Source organism: Erpetoichthys calabaricus, chromosome 10, assembly GCF_900747795.2.
Source record: "Erpetoichthys calabaricus chromosome 10, fErpCal1.3, whole genome shotgun sequence".
In the NCBI taxonomy this organism is placed as follows: Eukaryota; Metazoa; Chordata; class Cladistia; order Polypteriformes; family Polypteridae; genus Erpetoichthys; species Erpetoichthys calabaricus.
The window spans coordinates 170,743,070-170,758,151 of record NC_041403.2 but is presented as its reverse complement, the minus strand read 5'-3'; the positions used below and the strand labels follow the sequence as shown (position 1 = coordinate 170,758,151).

At 50.8% G+C, this 15,082-nt stretch overlaps 1 protein-coding gene and 1 non-coding gene across 2 annotated transcripts; one reads left to right on the top strand and one right to left on the bottom strand.

Moving 5' to 3' along the window:
• Positions 1-216: 216 nt before the first annotated feature.
• Positions 217-9,560, top strand: LOC114658489 (matrix metalloproteinase-17-like). The gene is made up of 10 exons (XM_028810565.2): positions 217-372; positions 1,660-1,792; positions 2,274-2,418; positions 2,955-3,241; positions 4,054-4,230; positions 4,564-4,654; positions 7,012-7,088; positions 7,187-7,339; positions 8,091-8,354; positions 9,223-9,560. Exons 1-10 carry the CDS (start codon positions 262-264, stop codon positions 9,519-9,521), a joined length of 1,737 nt encoding a protein of 578 aa, XP_028666398.2. The 5' UTR covers positions 217-261; the 3' UTR covers positions 9,522-9,560.
• A 2,723-nt stretch (positions 9,561-12,283) lies between these two features.
• Positions 12,284-12,355, bottom strand: trnae-cuc (transfer RNA glutamic acid (anticodon CUC)). Its single transcript has one exon. It is a non-coding gene; the product is annotated as a tRNA-Glu (tRNA).
• Between the last annotated feature and the right edge of the window lie 2,727 nt (positions 12,356-15,082).

The window sequence follows — 15,082 nt, the reverse complement described above, 5'->3', positions numbered from 1 at the left end:
AACACTTCTCAGTCCGGCTTTGAACCCGTCCGCATATTCATTGTATCTTATATTACAGATGCCATGTTGGCACACTGGCAGTGCAGGATGTGAATGTTCTCACGGTCCCCTCCCAATGCACAGATCCTGCCGGCCACCTGATGCTGCAGGGGTTGGTTCCTGCCAAAGTGTTATGACTTAGCATTCAATGCTGGATGCGGTGAGTGAGTCGTTTCTTCTGCTGTTGTTTCTCTTTGCAGTTGGCCATGCTGTGATTTAGTGATGGCAAGAGGGCAGCTGCCAATCGCTGGGCTTTTTTTATGTCTTCCCTTCTGGTGGCGTCTTGAAGCTACGCCAGTGCCAACCCCACCTGACGAAAGCACCGAAGTGGTGGTAAGTTAAATAAGGAAAACCTTTCAGTGAAGAAACTGAAGCGGAAAATGAAGCTTTTGCTATCAAATGGACGTGGAGTTCCTCCTGAATGGCACTGGTGTTTAAATTTCATTCCGCCGTTTTACAAATTAAATTCGTGCTGCTAATTCGATGAGCACGTACAGGAGTGCAATGGGGGGTTAACATCAGTCAGCCACAGCTGGATAGATAGATAAATACATAATGAAAGGCGCTCTATAACACCAAAGCAGATAACAAAGACACTAGAGTATATAACAGCTAAACAGCCAGATAGTAAAGGCACTAGAGGTCATGAAAGGCGCTATATAACAGTCAGATTGGCAGGTTTTTGTTAAGTCTGTAATTATTCCTGGCCCAGCTTGCCATTGGCCTCTCATTTCGCTGACATATCCCGCGGTCCTTATCCTCACGTATTCTTCTTCATTTTGCTGTTCATTTTCTTTCTTTGTTGAACCTTCTCTGGCCTGTTTTCATTTTCTACATGCCAGTCACACTGTGCCAGTGCAGTACTTGATGCCAGCTGTTCTTTTTTTAAACTTAAAACCAAGAAACTTTAAAGATATGCAAATTAAATTGTGATCAAAGCTTCTCAGATTCTGATAGCATTTCTGAAATTGCTGCAGGATGTGGGATGGGGCGGGGTCAGACATGGGTGGGGTTGGATGTTACCATATACGGCTAAGTGTTCGCTGACGGACCTAAACGTCACTGCCTGAGCTGTGACCGATCAGTCGCATTGAGGTCACATTTTGACAAACACGGTGGGCCTTGGTGTCAGTCGCCCGACGTCACGGTGCCAGTTCCTTGTGTGCGTCGTCACATCTCAATCAGCACACAGACACACCAGACGACTCCACACTCACATAGAAGCAAATTTTGGATTTTCCAGATGCACTCGATGAGTGCCATCTTTTTTGGGGCCGTCTCTGGCACATAGCATCAATGGCTGCAAAGACAAAGTGGCCTTGTAAATCGTCATCAAGGTGTGACAGTAAACTGAGCGATGCGAGTGGACAGCCACTGCTGAGCCCGACAGTACATTTGCCCCTCGCACTTTTCCGGTTCTTTTCTTTTCTAAATGCTTTTTCTGCCCTCCACGTCTTGGTTTCCCTGGCATCAGTTGGACATGGCCAAGTGTCACACATGATGACACAAAGGGTCACCGTATGGATGCGTCCACATGTTTGATTTGAATAAATGAATATGACGTTTAATTGCCCTCCAGATGTGCCCCCAGGTATAACTCCGTCCCTCTTTTCCTCCTAGGAGTGGCTCACCAGATATGGCTACCTGCCGTCCCCTGACCCCGTCACTGGGCAGCTGCAGACATGGGAAGCGGTGGTCCAAGCTATCAAGAACATGCAGAGGTTTGCAGGCCTGGAGGAGACGGGAGTGATGGGTCAGTTTGAATGACATTAAGCCTTAAAGAGTCCATCCTTTGGTTTTTCTGAATCCCCTTACAGACACGGGTGCAAGGAGCAAATCTCAGAGGGGACACCAGTCTGTCACAGGCTGCCACCAGTAAAATTAAACACAAGGAGGGTGGAGAAGACAGGCACACATGTCAGTCTTCTGACAGTGGCCACACCCTCCAACTCCATCGCCACACGTCAAGGGGGTGGCACCATCTCATCAGTCATGCCATGTTGGCAGCAAAAGGCTGCCCCTAGTGGAGGGCCTTGAATCTTTAGTCTGGAGTGCTGAGGGTGATGGACAGAAGAAGTCACCTTGGGTTGGTCTTTGGGGATAAGGGCATCAAAACTCGCCACACTCCACAGTCGCGGCCCTCCGCGTGCCAATTGGGGTCAGTGTGAGGAGTGGGCGCCTCTTGGTGTTGACCCCAAACCCTAACTTCTTCTTCTTCTTTGGTACTTTGGCAGATGAAAGAACTGTGGCTTTGATGAAGACACCTCGCTGCTCACTGCCTGATGTGCCAGAAACAGACGCCCACCTGAAAAGCGAAAGGAGGAGGAGAAGACGGTCCAGCGCAGGACACGGGTGGACACGCAAGAACATCTCGTGGAGGTGCCGTATGAAGGGAACCCGCTGAGCTGTGCCCGTTCCCATCTAGCCGCCATGTCTCTGAAATTCACTTTTATTATCTTTGGCATCCTGGACTGTTGGACTCTGAGCAGCCGGCAGCAGGATGGCAAGGACATGAAAAGTGAGAATCGAGAAGTGCGAGGGCCGCTCATCGAGAGTTCAGCTGGATGGGTGGGACGAGCTGACATGGAGACTTCCAAAGGGACGTTAGGGTCTCGTAGTGTGGGTCCATTCTGCGGGTTGGCACGACACGTGATGTGATGTTTGGAGGACTTCTTTAATTGAGTTAAAGACTTTATTGTGCGGGTGGCCCCGTAATTAGCACTGCTTCTGCACACCCTTCAGTGGGGGTCATCCCATGGCACATGTGAGGTTGGGTTCAAGGAGCACCTTCTGGGTGAGGTGGAAGCCAACTTAAAAATCCTCTGGATTACTCGGATTTGACTGTGGGCCAGAGGGTCTCCCGGGTGGCTTTTGTGAATGCCTGCAGTCAGCGTCTCTGTTTTGTCTCGCCACAGGGTCCGGTCGTATCCATCTCCTGCGCTCCTGTCCCGTGAGACGGTCCGCGCTCTCCTCTTCTACGCTCTCAGAGTGTGGTCTGAACCAACACGGCTGGACTTCCACGAAGTGGGTGGCATGGGAGATGTGGAGCTTCAAGTGGACTTTGTCCGCGGATCTCATGGGGACGGCTTTCCCTTTGATGGCCCTGGAGGAGCCGTGGCACACGCTTTCTTTCCGTCGGATCCTGAGAGGGCTGGCACAGTGCACTTTGACTCGGATGAGAGTTGGTCCTTCAGGGCTCCAGGTTAGAGAGATGGAGACGGGGGCACACAATGTGTTGGCATGGTGGTGAGTCTGAGTGTGCTGTCTGATTTGAGACTGAAGGCCACTTCTGGGTGCAAACAAGCCTTGGCACCATTCTAACTGGCGAGGTGGCGTTTCGCTTACCTATGGGTCAGGTCCATCTTGGCACATCCTGAACTCCCAGCTGGGAATTCAAATGGACCACAAGTTGGCAGACTCTGACCTTGACACGCTGGCTGCACGTTTTTGTCTGGTCGCGTTTCTTAACTGGTGAGCGACTCGTCGTCCTTCTTGTGCCTTTCATTTTCAGATTCCCATCTAAACACGTTGACTCAAAATGATAGGAAATGTCTGGCATTTCAGCCTACCAAACTTGATTTAGATAATCGGGCGCTGCTGTCAGCTCCCGCTAATCCCCATTAATGGTGCCTTGAAGCTGGCATGTACTAGACTGTAAATCCACTCACCTCCCCGCTGAGCCCTTGGCACATCACTTCCATTCAGCTACACGGAGAGGGCACAAACACGGGCACTGCTACCCCAAAAGAGAGGTTACTGCTTCATCACCAATTGCTGACTGACATGGTGGTCTGTATGAACAATCTCTACTGTATGAGTGCCCACCCACCACGGACCTACAGTAGGTGGGCACTGGCTTTGGAGCTTCTGCCCTCTCACTACCTGCCTGGTCAAGTGGCCAAGATGGTGAATGTCTGAGATGTGTGTGTATGTTTGTGTGTGCATATGGAGAAGGGGCACGGAGGAGAAAAGGGCTGACGGTTTCCGGTTGTTGTTTCTCTTTCTCTACCCAAGAGTCCAGTGGAACAGACCTGTTTGCAGTTGCTGTGCACGAGTTTGGCCATGCCCTGGGCCTGTCTCACTCCTCCTCAAGGAGGTCCATCATGCGGCCCTACTACCAGGGGCCCGTCGGTGACCCGCTGCAGTACGAGTTGGCCGAGGAGGACAAGAAGGAGATCCTGCAGCTCTATGGTAGGTGCCTGGCACCTCTGGGAGTCAGAAAGGGTCTCTTTGGAGCCCCCTGTATAGCAAACATGGATTCAGGAAAAGTCAGGCAGGAACAGACTGTGGTAATGGGAATAAGAGATCTTTAAAATGAAAGAAGACGGGAGCTCATCAGGAGAGATTCTTTGGGGGTCTCACTCTGGCCTGGCTGCTCATGCAGCGACCACCACAGACCTCAGCAGAACAATCCAAATAACTCAGTCCAGATGTTCCTCCCACAGGATGCTTACATTTTACACATTAAGCCATTTGATCTTCACCTTCTACCCATCTGAATTGTTTTTTTCTTATGCTCTCCAGGTGAAAGGGAACACTTGGCTGGAGCAGAGCCATCAGGGGCCACTCTTCAGCCAGCTCTATCTGACAGGCCTAAAGTTCTGCCGTCCCTCAGGTATGTGGTGGCCGTTGGCATCAAGTTGTCTTCACTCCTGGGACTGCAAACCAGTCTGCCCCCACATTCTGAGGCACTTCAGTGGTCCGCTCACTCGGGACGTCACTTCACTGTCACTGCAGGCCCATCCATTCATCCAGCTGTGAGGCTTCAAGTAAGACCACAAGAATCCATGCTGGGATAGATAGATAGATAGATAGATAGATAGATAGATAGATAGATAGATAGATAGATAGATAGATAGATAGATAGATAGAGTGAAAGGCACTATATAATAGATAGATAGATAGATAGATAGATAGATAGATAGATAGATAGATAGATAGATAGATAGATAGATAGATAGATAGATAGATAGATATGTGAAAGGCACTATATAATAGATAGATAGATAGATAGATAGATAGATAGATAGATAGATAGATAGATAGATAGATAGATAGATAGATAGATAGATAGATAGATAGACAGACAGACAGACGCACACTGCATATCCCAGCATGAACTGCACATGCAGAAGGAGGCTGTGTATTTTTTTGGTGGCAGCACCCCCACTTGACCTGGGGTGCTAATGCTGTCCTTCTCAGAGCCCTGATGATGTCCCCTGTCCAGGACAGTAAAGTGTTCTGCAGGACACCTGGCACCCCCTACTTCTCAACCTGAGGTGCCACTGGCTGCTTTTCTCCAGTTTGGTCCCACTAAACTGGACTCATGGTGCCCACTGGCGGCCCATCTGGGGTCAGGTCCTGCCTGGCATCTGCGGTTGTGGGCAGTTTTTCAGTCCCAGCCCTGCGGACCCCCACTTTCACAGTCATGTCTCTCTTCTCTTATGGTGGATAATAAAAGAGCAGCACTGTGAGGGTTTGCCTTTAGAAATGTTTGCCGGCGTTTTAAGCTCCGAGGGCTCTCTCTTCCATTTTCTATTAATTCTCCTCTTTCTGTGGAGTTTTCTCCCTCAGTTGTACCCTAATAAGGACAACGGGGCCAAGTGACCCCGCATGCTAAGTGCAGTCCCCTTGGTGTCAGACCTACTAGAGAATAGCAGCTTGATAAACAGAAGAGCCAGAATGCTGAAAATCGTAATGACGATGACGAATAACTGAGTGAAGCAAGATGGCGACGCCGTGACCTCCACATCAGACACATCAACGCTCGCTGCATTCTCTTCCGCTTTGAAGCTTTTAGGGTCAGCCTTATTTTTAGGGTACAATGAAGGAAGCAAAGCCCCCTGCACAAAAGGCGCATTCATAAGAAACTTACAAAGACGCCCAGTAACTCGGCTGTCATCAGCAGGGTGTTTGTCCAAATTCATGTGCCACTTTAGTCCACTGGGCAGCGAGTGCAGAATCAGAGGGGAAACAAAGTGCTGAAGGGAAGCGGACTGGCACCTGGGGTATGGGCATTAGACCCCCTCGTGATGCTGAACTGGCTTAGGGTCAGAAAGTGGATGGAAGGGATGATTAAGGGAGTGCTTTTGGAAGGCATCACCTCCTGGATTTTGTCCCCTGGTTCAGATGACACCTTTTGGCCAGAGGTCCTGTTATCCTAACACATTAAAATACAATCCGTCCAATGGTCTGGCATTCTTTTTTTTTTTTAAATTGGTTGTGTGTAGTTATCAACAAACTTAAAGAGCCCTCCGTGTACAAAAGGACAGTCCAATCTGGATACGGGTGCAGGTATGAGTGACAAGGCAGTCATCTGGATGTGGTGTGCTGAGTGGCCTACGACTGAGCGTGTGCGGGTATTCAGGACGTGGCACTGCCAAGTTAAACACCACTAGAATGAACCCATCCCACATCCCTGTTTGTGATGCCCAGGTTGCCCGCAGCTGGCATGCTCATACTTGAACCTGGGACATCTGTAGTCATAGACCAAGATGGACCAGGATGAATGAGGAATGGCTTTCATTTTCCATTTGAGTGCCACGCAGATTTCAATAAATAAACAAACCACAATAAAAACGCAGTGTTGGCAAGGAGGCTGAAATCAATCAACAATCCAACTGAACTAAAGCTAAAACTCGGCCTTTGAGTCGGCTCTGTCCTCTCGCTCTGCTCACCCAACTCCCATGGATGGTCAATGGAGACCAATGGAATCCAGTAACAGCCTGGCCACCTTTCCATCAGCGACTGGGACCCCCAGATCACTCTCCAGTGTTGAGTCCTCTGTGGCTGACCACTTCACCGGCCTCAGTCCTCACTGGCTCTCTCCACCGAATGAGCCGTCAATGAGGATGGCGGCCGGGCTGATCACGACCGTCACGTGCAGACGCCAGGAGCCAAAGTCCTCATCGACGTCTCCACGCGCACCACCTGCAGCGTCCTCTCACTTCACCGCACGGCTTTGTCTTGCAGGGGTGATGCTCCCGATCGTTGCACGTCTAACTTTGATGCCGTCTCACAGATCCGGGGGGAGACGTTCTTCTTCAAAGGTAAAGCCGTCACCTGCCATCTCCTGCCTTTTGAATGTGGAGCCGCTGCCATTGACTCTCACCCTGTTTGCTGTTTGTCTCTGATTTTCATTTTCCAGGAAGATATTTCTGGCGGCTGACTCACTCGGGCCATCTGTCGTCTTTCCAACCCGCCCAGATCCATCGCTTTTGGAGGGGCCTGCCCGTCGGGCTGGACTCAGTCGATGCTGTGTATGAAAGATCGACCGACCACAAGATTGTCTTCTTTAAGGGTATTCTTCTCCATTTTGGCTTGGTCTTTGAGGTCATAGGGCAAAGCGGCGGGCCCATGGCGGGGTGGTGCAAGGGGTGACCCTCTGGAGATGAGCTAACAGGCAGCCATCCACGGGGCCTTTGAACTGAAATGCCTGAGTCTGCAGGTGCCATTCCTCACCCACCAAACTCCACGATGGAGACCCAGACACCCTCCTATCTGCCATCTGACGGGGGGCAATGTCTCCATTGGTGTCGCTTTCACAGAGAGGTTGGGTTAAAATGGTGACACGGACAGTCAGAGAACATCTGATGGTACAAATGCATCTGAGATGGGCAGCACGCGCCAGTCGTTCAGTCACCTCTGGCGAGGCACCTGGTCTAACAAACATTCCAAATTTAGAAATCTGAAAATGAACGCAAACAATGGTATTGAAGGAAAAAGGGAAAACAATGAGAGACAAAGAACATGGGATTTGAAATTGAGACCTAAATCATCTGATTTGTGGTTATGGTGGGGCGCCATAACAGAAGCTGAAGCACACGGCCGCCCTTGGAGTGACACTGATGACCAGAGGGTGACATCAGCTTCACTGTATGGCGTGTGACGTGGAGGTCGTAGGTCAAAACTCTAAGGGCAGTGAGACAGAAACCCACCCACAGCAGAGGAACTCACACGACTGGATGAGGCCCGTGATGGCACCACGTGCTGCCGTGGCACTGACAGCTCTGCCCCTCACTCACCCAGGCTTGTCTCGTCTCTTTTTTCAGGAGCGCAGTACTGGCTATTCCAGGATATCAGCCTAGAGGAGGGCTTTCCCCGTCCCCTTTCGGATTTCGGGTTGCCGTCAGGAGCGGTGGTTGAGGGGGCCTACTGCTCTCCACTGGATGGAAAGACGTACCTGCTGCAGGGAACAAAGGTGTGGCGCTTTGATGAGGAAAAGGGGAAGCTGGACACGGAATATCCCATCGAGGCAAACCACTGGAAGGAGCTGCCATTTGGGGACATTGACGATCTCATGAGTGACAAAGACGGTGAGCAGTCGTTCATGTACACCTCAACGTTTCAACCAGCATATCTTACACTGCCCATTAGGGGGCACTCAGTCGTTTGGGGGGGGGGGGAGGGGGGGGGATGGGCACATAATAATCTGCGCCTGGGCATTTCAGTTCATTTAATTTTCTGGTTCGGTGCCCAACATTTTTGTTTGTCTTCACATCATCCTCAATCAGCATAGGATGAAGCAAAAAGAGAAGTTAGGGGGCGGCATCTACTGCCAGTGGGCACAGGCCATGGGCCAGTTGATTTAGGAGGTTCAATTGAACACCTGTAATGGAGCACCTTAGCCCACTAAGCCATCAACTAACAAAATGAACAAGATGACGTGATGTGACAAAGGCCACCACACTAGAGTGGTCTGTCACAGGTCCAAAGATGTGGCTGGGGACGTCCAGTTGGGCAGACCTAGAAAGTGAGAAACAGGAGGAGGAAGGTCTGCTCTGGTTTTATCGGCCGTCTGGCCAACATTGTCTCAAAGGTTCAGAGGATGAGACGTGTAGTAAACACTGATGGCGCTTTGAAGTTTAGGGGGTACCAGTTAGGGGGTATCTCAGTCGCCTCCCGGCTCCATTATACGTGTCCTGAAGTACACAAGCCACAGAGATCCTGACCCCAACTGCACCCTCAAAAGCAACCTGCATGTCTCCGATTTCACTGAAAATGTTGAGGATGAGAGCGCTAATGGCTGCACCATTGTGCGGACCCCCAAAATGCTGCTTGAGCCACACTTTTATGTTCTGTTCAAGCCGAACTGAAATGCCTAATGGAGAGTCCATGAAGTCACATGTGTGCCTTTGACGTTAGCAAACCGACATCCATTAACACCCTTCTCTCCTTCTTCAGGCTCAACATACGTCTTCAGGGGCCGCCAGTACTGGAAATTCAGGGGCCACGAGCCCCACCCCGAGCCCGGCTACCCCCACGTGACGGCCGTCGACTGGCTCGACTGTCCCGACTCCTCCAGCTCGACGCCCCAGAGCTTCCCGAAGGATACGCCTCGAATCTACCAAGAGCACGGGCGTGAGCCAAACTTTGATGGGTGCTCCTGCCAGGCACGCGGGGCTGGAAATAGACTTACCCTCCGGCTCTTCTGGAACGTTCTCTTCATTGCCCTTGGATTTTGGGTGGCATACTTCTACTGAAGGCCTTTCGAGTAAAGATACTGAATACAAACTTTTAAAAGAAACAACGAGCAGGAAATAACTTGAGTCAAAGAGGAAGTGATGCCCGTCAAAGAGGAAGTGATGCCCGCATCTGTCCGAGGATGGCACCCACGTCATCCATGAAGGAAAGTGACTAGAGCTTAGCATTCAGTCCATTCAGCATGCCAGTCCATCACTGGGCCTACGCTGACTCATGCCAAGCCAGTTTAGAGGTATCTGTACATTTAGAGATGCAGGAAGAAAGCCAGAGTGCCCAGGAAAACAACTCAAAGAGAGACAAAGGGCTAACATGCAGATTCCACATGGACAAGGGGGGTACTTCATGCCAGGAGAAGGTCTGGTGAAGGGTCAGCCGGCGTTTGTTTGTCGCTTTTTATAACCCCCAAGACTGCACAAACTCGCCTCTGCAGTGAAATCAAATAGGGTGCCCTGAAGCGGCACACTCTTACGGGCAACCCCTTCCGTTGTGTTCTGACAGTGTGATGTGTCCCAAGGCAGATGTCAGATGGGCACAAGAGCCCTGCCAGGCCACCATGAGAGTCACCTACTGAGTGGACAGGCCGTCCAGATGGATTGGGGACCTTCAGTCCCACTGTGTCACCTCCCTACATGTGTCCTTGTAAAGGCGCTCTGTCAATAAAATGGGTAACTGCTTCCTCACGATTCCCTTGAATTCCTCCTCCTCGTCATCGTCTTTGATTAAATGGCCACCTGTCCCCAGGAATGGCACCCTTTATTTTTCCATGGGAACTTGAGTGATGAAGTGAAGTGTTTTATATCGGCTTTTAAAAATGGCCGGGCTGCTGTGGTGGCTTTAAAATGGGATGCAAAAGGGAAGAAGAAAGAGCAGGAAGAGCAGGCGCGGAACCCCCCAAAATTCACTGCCATCAGAATTTGTGCCACCCCAACAAAAAGGTGGGCACATTGAAGGCTTAGAAGGGAAAGCCACACCCTTTCTGGAGATGTCATCAGGTGTGACCTCTCTGACCACACCCCCTAGCGAGAGGTCAGCAGCAGCACCCAAAAACAAAAATGGGGTAACAGAGAAGTTAATGTGAAATAAAAGTAAAGACAGCGAGCTTATCAACACAGTGATATTATTGTCACATTTCAGAAACTCCAAAAATCAATGAAAGAATTTTAGAATGTAATAAAACAAAATTAAAAGAGACGCACATATCACAATACAAATGAAAACTTACGAAACACGCCTCCTCACGTATCGGCCATGGCACACACGTCATACAACAGCATGTTTGTGCCATGTTGGGAATGGAACAGGACTGTGCCCTCCTTCGGGTGACAGTGCCAACCGTCTGGGTGACAAGCCTCTGGCCCGGCTCCATTGTCTGTGGAGGCCTGGACTCTGCCACTTAAAGTGGACGCATTCTGTGAGTTTAGAGCCTTTGGTCTTTACGTTTGGACTGGTGCCCCATAAACGCCATATTAAACCAGTAGGTAGTGCCATATAAAATGCTTCACTTCAGAAGACAACTCCCCATTGCCAACGAATGAACACCATGACTGTGGAAAAGTAACATGGACTTGAAAAATACTAAACTCCTCATTTAAGGCAGTGAGGGTCCCCCAATAGCCATCTTTGGGGGTGACTGTGCGCTGCCATCAGGAGAGGCTGAGCCTAAGGGGGCCCTGGCATGACGCCCACGTGCCGCAGCCCCCAGACACTCGTGTTGTGTATCGCCTTTAAAGTCCACCGAGAGGACAGACCTGACGTCTATGAGCAGGCAGGGCCACCCACCACAGCAGAGGTCAGACAACGGGGCCCAAAGTTCAAAGTCGTGTGTGTTTGGGGGGGGGCTTTGGGGTTGGGGGGCCAGCTCTCATCGGCAGGACTCAATGCCATTCACGTTCTCATTTCTGCCCTTTCTCATATTCTGATGCCCACTGAATGGCTTCTCGTTTCATCCATCTGCACACACAGGCAATGTGGCACAAAGCAGGGGGGGCTCACTCGCTCGCTCAGCCCACTTGCACCCGCGTGTGCCTTCATCAGAGCGCCTCATTGAAATACTCAGGAAGGTGAAGGTCTGAGACGTCCGCATCTGCTTCGGTCCCCAAAGATTTTAGAAATGACCGCCAAGGGGGAGCGAGAGTGACAGCAAGCCCAGCGAAATGCAGGTCGATGATGGCCAGCCAGGGGGTGCCAGGGCAGGAACCCATCCTGGAGGGGAGGGGACGCTGGCACACATCATCTAGGAAATGCCTCCTTGTCTGACTTTGTGCCAACATTTCCATAGTCACACTATGCCAGCTTTTGCCCACCTGTGCTTTCAAATTACTAACAAAGAAAATTAAGATAACACGGGGTCCACACTCCAGCCTGAGTGTCTCTCCCACTTCCAAAACACAAGCCTTTTAACAGGGCGTTTTGAGCCACCTCTGCCAAGGTGGCCCTGTCCCATCCTGGGTGGGCTCCTGCCATGCAGCTGCTGCTCTCGTCTTCATCATTTTGGAGCTCCTGTGCCGCGATAAATAAGAAGGTTCAACCGAGATTTGAACTTGGATCGCTGGATTCAGGGTTCCGAGCGCTGACCATCACACCATGGAACCGACCGCCGTTTGTCCTGAGCTGTGCCCACCTTCTGCCCAGACAGCGCGATTCTGGGTGTCCACCCCGGCGGGGATGAGGACGGGCAGCCGCTTACTGCGGAGCTTTCATGTATAAATCATTGGACGACATGTTCGACACGACTCCGAATGAAAACACAAAATGAGAGCCATTCCCTGACCGGGAATCGAACCCGGGCCGCGGCGGTGAGAGCGCCGAATCCTAACCACTAGACCACCAGGGAACTCGTCGACTACGGGTGCCTCTTCCTCGGGTGATAGCTGTCCCCATTTACCGTCGGCTCAGTGTCCCTTCCCTCCATTGTGCCACCGGACGGTCCCCTTCAAAGTGATAGCTTCAGGTGGACTGAAGGAACTCAAAGAGAAAGAAAACAAAGGAAGAGCAACGAAAAACGACGGCGCCCCCTAGCGCCTTCATAACGTCAGTGCGACGACTGCGGCAAATGTGGCACCAGAGAGATGGCCGCGGAATGCGCGTTGTATAGAAAGAAAGAAAGAAAGAAACAAACAAACAAAGAAAGAAAGAAAGAAAGAAAGAAAGAGCTCAATCCTCCCGCCCAGCCGCTCCAGTCTGCCATTGGCACTGGCACCAGTGGATACTGGCAGCGAGTGTGCCTACCAACGGGCAGTGAGGACCCCCAACTGGCAAACGGAGGCTGTAAAGTGACAAAGGTACACATTGTACACAATTGCATTCCGCGTGTCATTTTCTGTGTATCGATGTCAATGTATTTATTGTACTTTTACCAAGAGACATGCAAGTAAGAATGTCGTTGTGCTATTAGAACAAGCAGCTCGTCCATCCCATTCGCCAAAATGACATCAGGCCGAGACCTAGAGGTCGCTACGTGGTCACTTTGTGAAGAAAACCTTCGTGCTGTTCTGAATCCCTTCATAATTTTAAAAACTTCACTCCTTTCAATCCCCGTTTGCATAACCGGCAAAGGCTCAACTCCTGCAATGTCTTCATCCCTGAATCTGCCCTGTCGCTCTCCTCCGAACTTTCTCAGGTCTTCTGCTGTCTCTTTGTAACCTGGAGCACCAAACTGAGTCCAGTGCTGGAGGTGACACCTCGCCATGCGCTCTAAAGCCGGAGCAGAACCTCCTGTGACTTGCACTGCACGCATCAAGGCGCCTCATAACCGGACATTCTGTCAGCCTTCTTAATATTAGGCTTCTGAATAGTCTCGGGGCCACTGCGACTCCTAAATCCTTCCCATGAGGTGATCTTTTGATTTTCAGACCTCCCGTTGTGTTGTCAGACCTCACGCATTCACTTCCTACAGGTGATCCTTTATATTTACGGACATTAAATTTCATTATCTGCAGTTATCCGGTGGCCGGTGGTCTAAATCTGACCTTGGAAACCGGGAGACACCAAGCCAATGGTGGACACCACCGGGGTTGTTTCATTCGGAAATTCAGTTGGAGCCCCCACACCGGACAGCAATTGCATTCTTGTACAGTTAATTAGGGAGTTCTGGATGATAAGGGAATAGCGAGAAATAACGCGCGTGGACGCTACGTGTTATTTCCCACCATTAAAGGTGACCGGGCATCCAATCATGTCATCGTGTGCCCCCCTTGCTGACTGCACAAAATCATAACCGATTTCCACTGCTCAGGAAAATCACGAGACACGCGAATCGGACAAAACGAACCGAAACCACGCGGGGGTAGAAGTGGGATTGCTGGACGCGCCCCTGCGCACTCGTAGGGTTAAAGGGGTTTTTTGTTTTTATTTTTTTTGTCATCTTTTCCGCTCCGATCGGCGCTCCTTTCAAATTCCGGGAGACGCGCAGGCCTCGAGGCCCCCGAGGGACACTTGATGTTTCTGGGAGTGGTCGTCGGTCCCTCGAGGCCGTGAAACTGGGGGAAGAAAGTTCGATGACGTGTCGACCCAAACGATCAAAGTGTGGCAACAACAGCCACGTCTGAAACGATCCTAGCAGGGGCGGTCATTGTTCAAAACAAATGCGTTCATCTCCTCGGAAATGGTGGATTCGGTTCCCAAAGCGAAACGCACCGGCCCGCCTGTTCAGCTACGAATCCTCAGAACGTTGGGAAACGAAAGGCAAGGGGAGTTCCCTGCTGTCGTCAGTCGGGGATTTCTGGTTTGTTTCCATGGTTTCCTTAGTGACTGGAGTTGTGGGTGTGGTCAGACGAGCGCGTATCACCCGGGGTCAAAGCTTGAAAGCGGCGTCCCGTCCAGAGTTGGCTTCTTCCCACGTGACGGATGATCTTCTGAAGTGGACGTCGTGTACAGTTCCTAGCAAAAGTATTTGGGCCCCCTCTTGTTTACCGGTGCGGCCGCGCAGTCTCGGTCCTACTGAACAGTTCAGGGACTTTAAGGGTGGTGCTGTATGCCACCTTTGTCACAGGTCAGTACATGAAATGTCTGCTCTGCTAGGTCTGCCCCGGTCACCTGCGAGTCAAAGAGCAACAACAGCCCAGCTATGCAAATTCACTCAGCAGGGCCACCAATTGCTAAAAATGATCTCTCCTGGGTGTCATCACTCAGAGGACCAAACTGAGCCTACAAGCAACATCAGCATGAGAACTGCGCACCCCGAGCTTCATGACTTCATGGGACAAGTGGAAATGTGGAGTGACCAATCAGGCTTCACTATCTGGTGGACCAATCTGGGTTTGGCAGATGCCAGGAGAACGCTGCCTACTGGGCTGTAAAGCTTAGCGGAGAAGGGACAATGTTTGGAATCAGCTTCTTGGTTTCATTGAAATTTCTTTTCAGTCTGTGAGGCTCTTTTTGTGTTATGACTGTGCCCCTATGGTCCAGAGAAACCATGATAAGGGACCACCACCATATTAATGCCCATGGTTTTGGAACTTGAACTTCGCACTCCTTTGCCAGGCAGCATAGTCGTCGTTCAATCAGTATGGATAACGAGGGGCGCAGAATTAAAAGAATGCATGAGCCAACCATCGCCTTA

What these genes read in the sequence shown, in the direction of transcription:
- LOC114658489 (XM_028810565.2), top strand. Translation starts at nt 262, where the DNA reads ATGGCAAGAGGGCAGCTGCCAATCGCTGGGCTTTTTTTATGTCTTCCC. An exon ending in AAAGTTCTGCCGTCCCTCAG is followed by an intron (nt 4,655 to 7,011) that starts GTATGTGGTGGC and finishes TTTGTCTTGCAG; the next exon opens with GGGTGATGCTCCCGATCGTT. An exon ending in GGAGACGTTCTTCTTCAAAG is followed by an intron (nt 7,089 to 7,186) that starts GTAAAGCCGTCA and finishes TTCATTTTCCAG; the next exon opens with GAAGATATTTCTGGCGGCTG.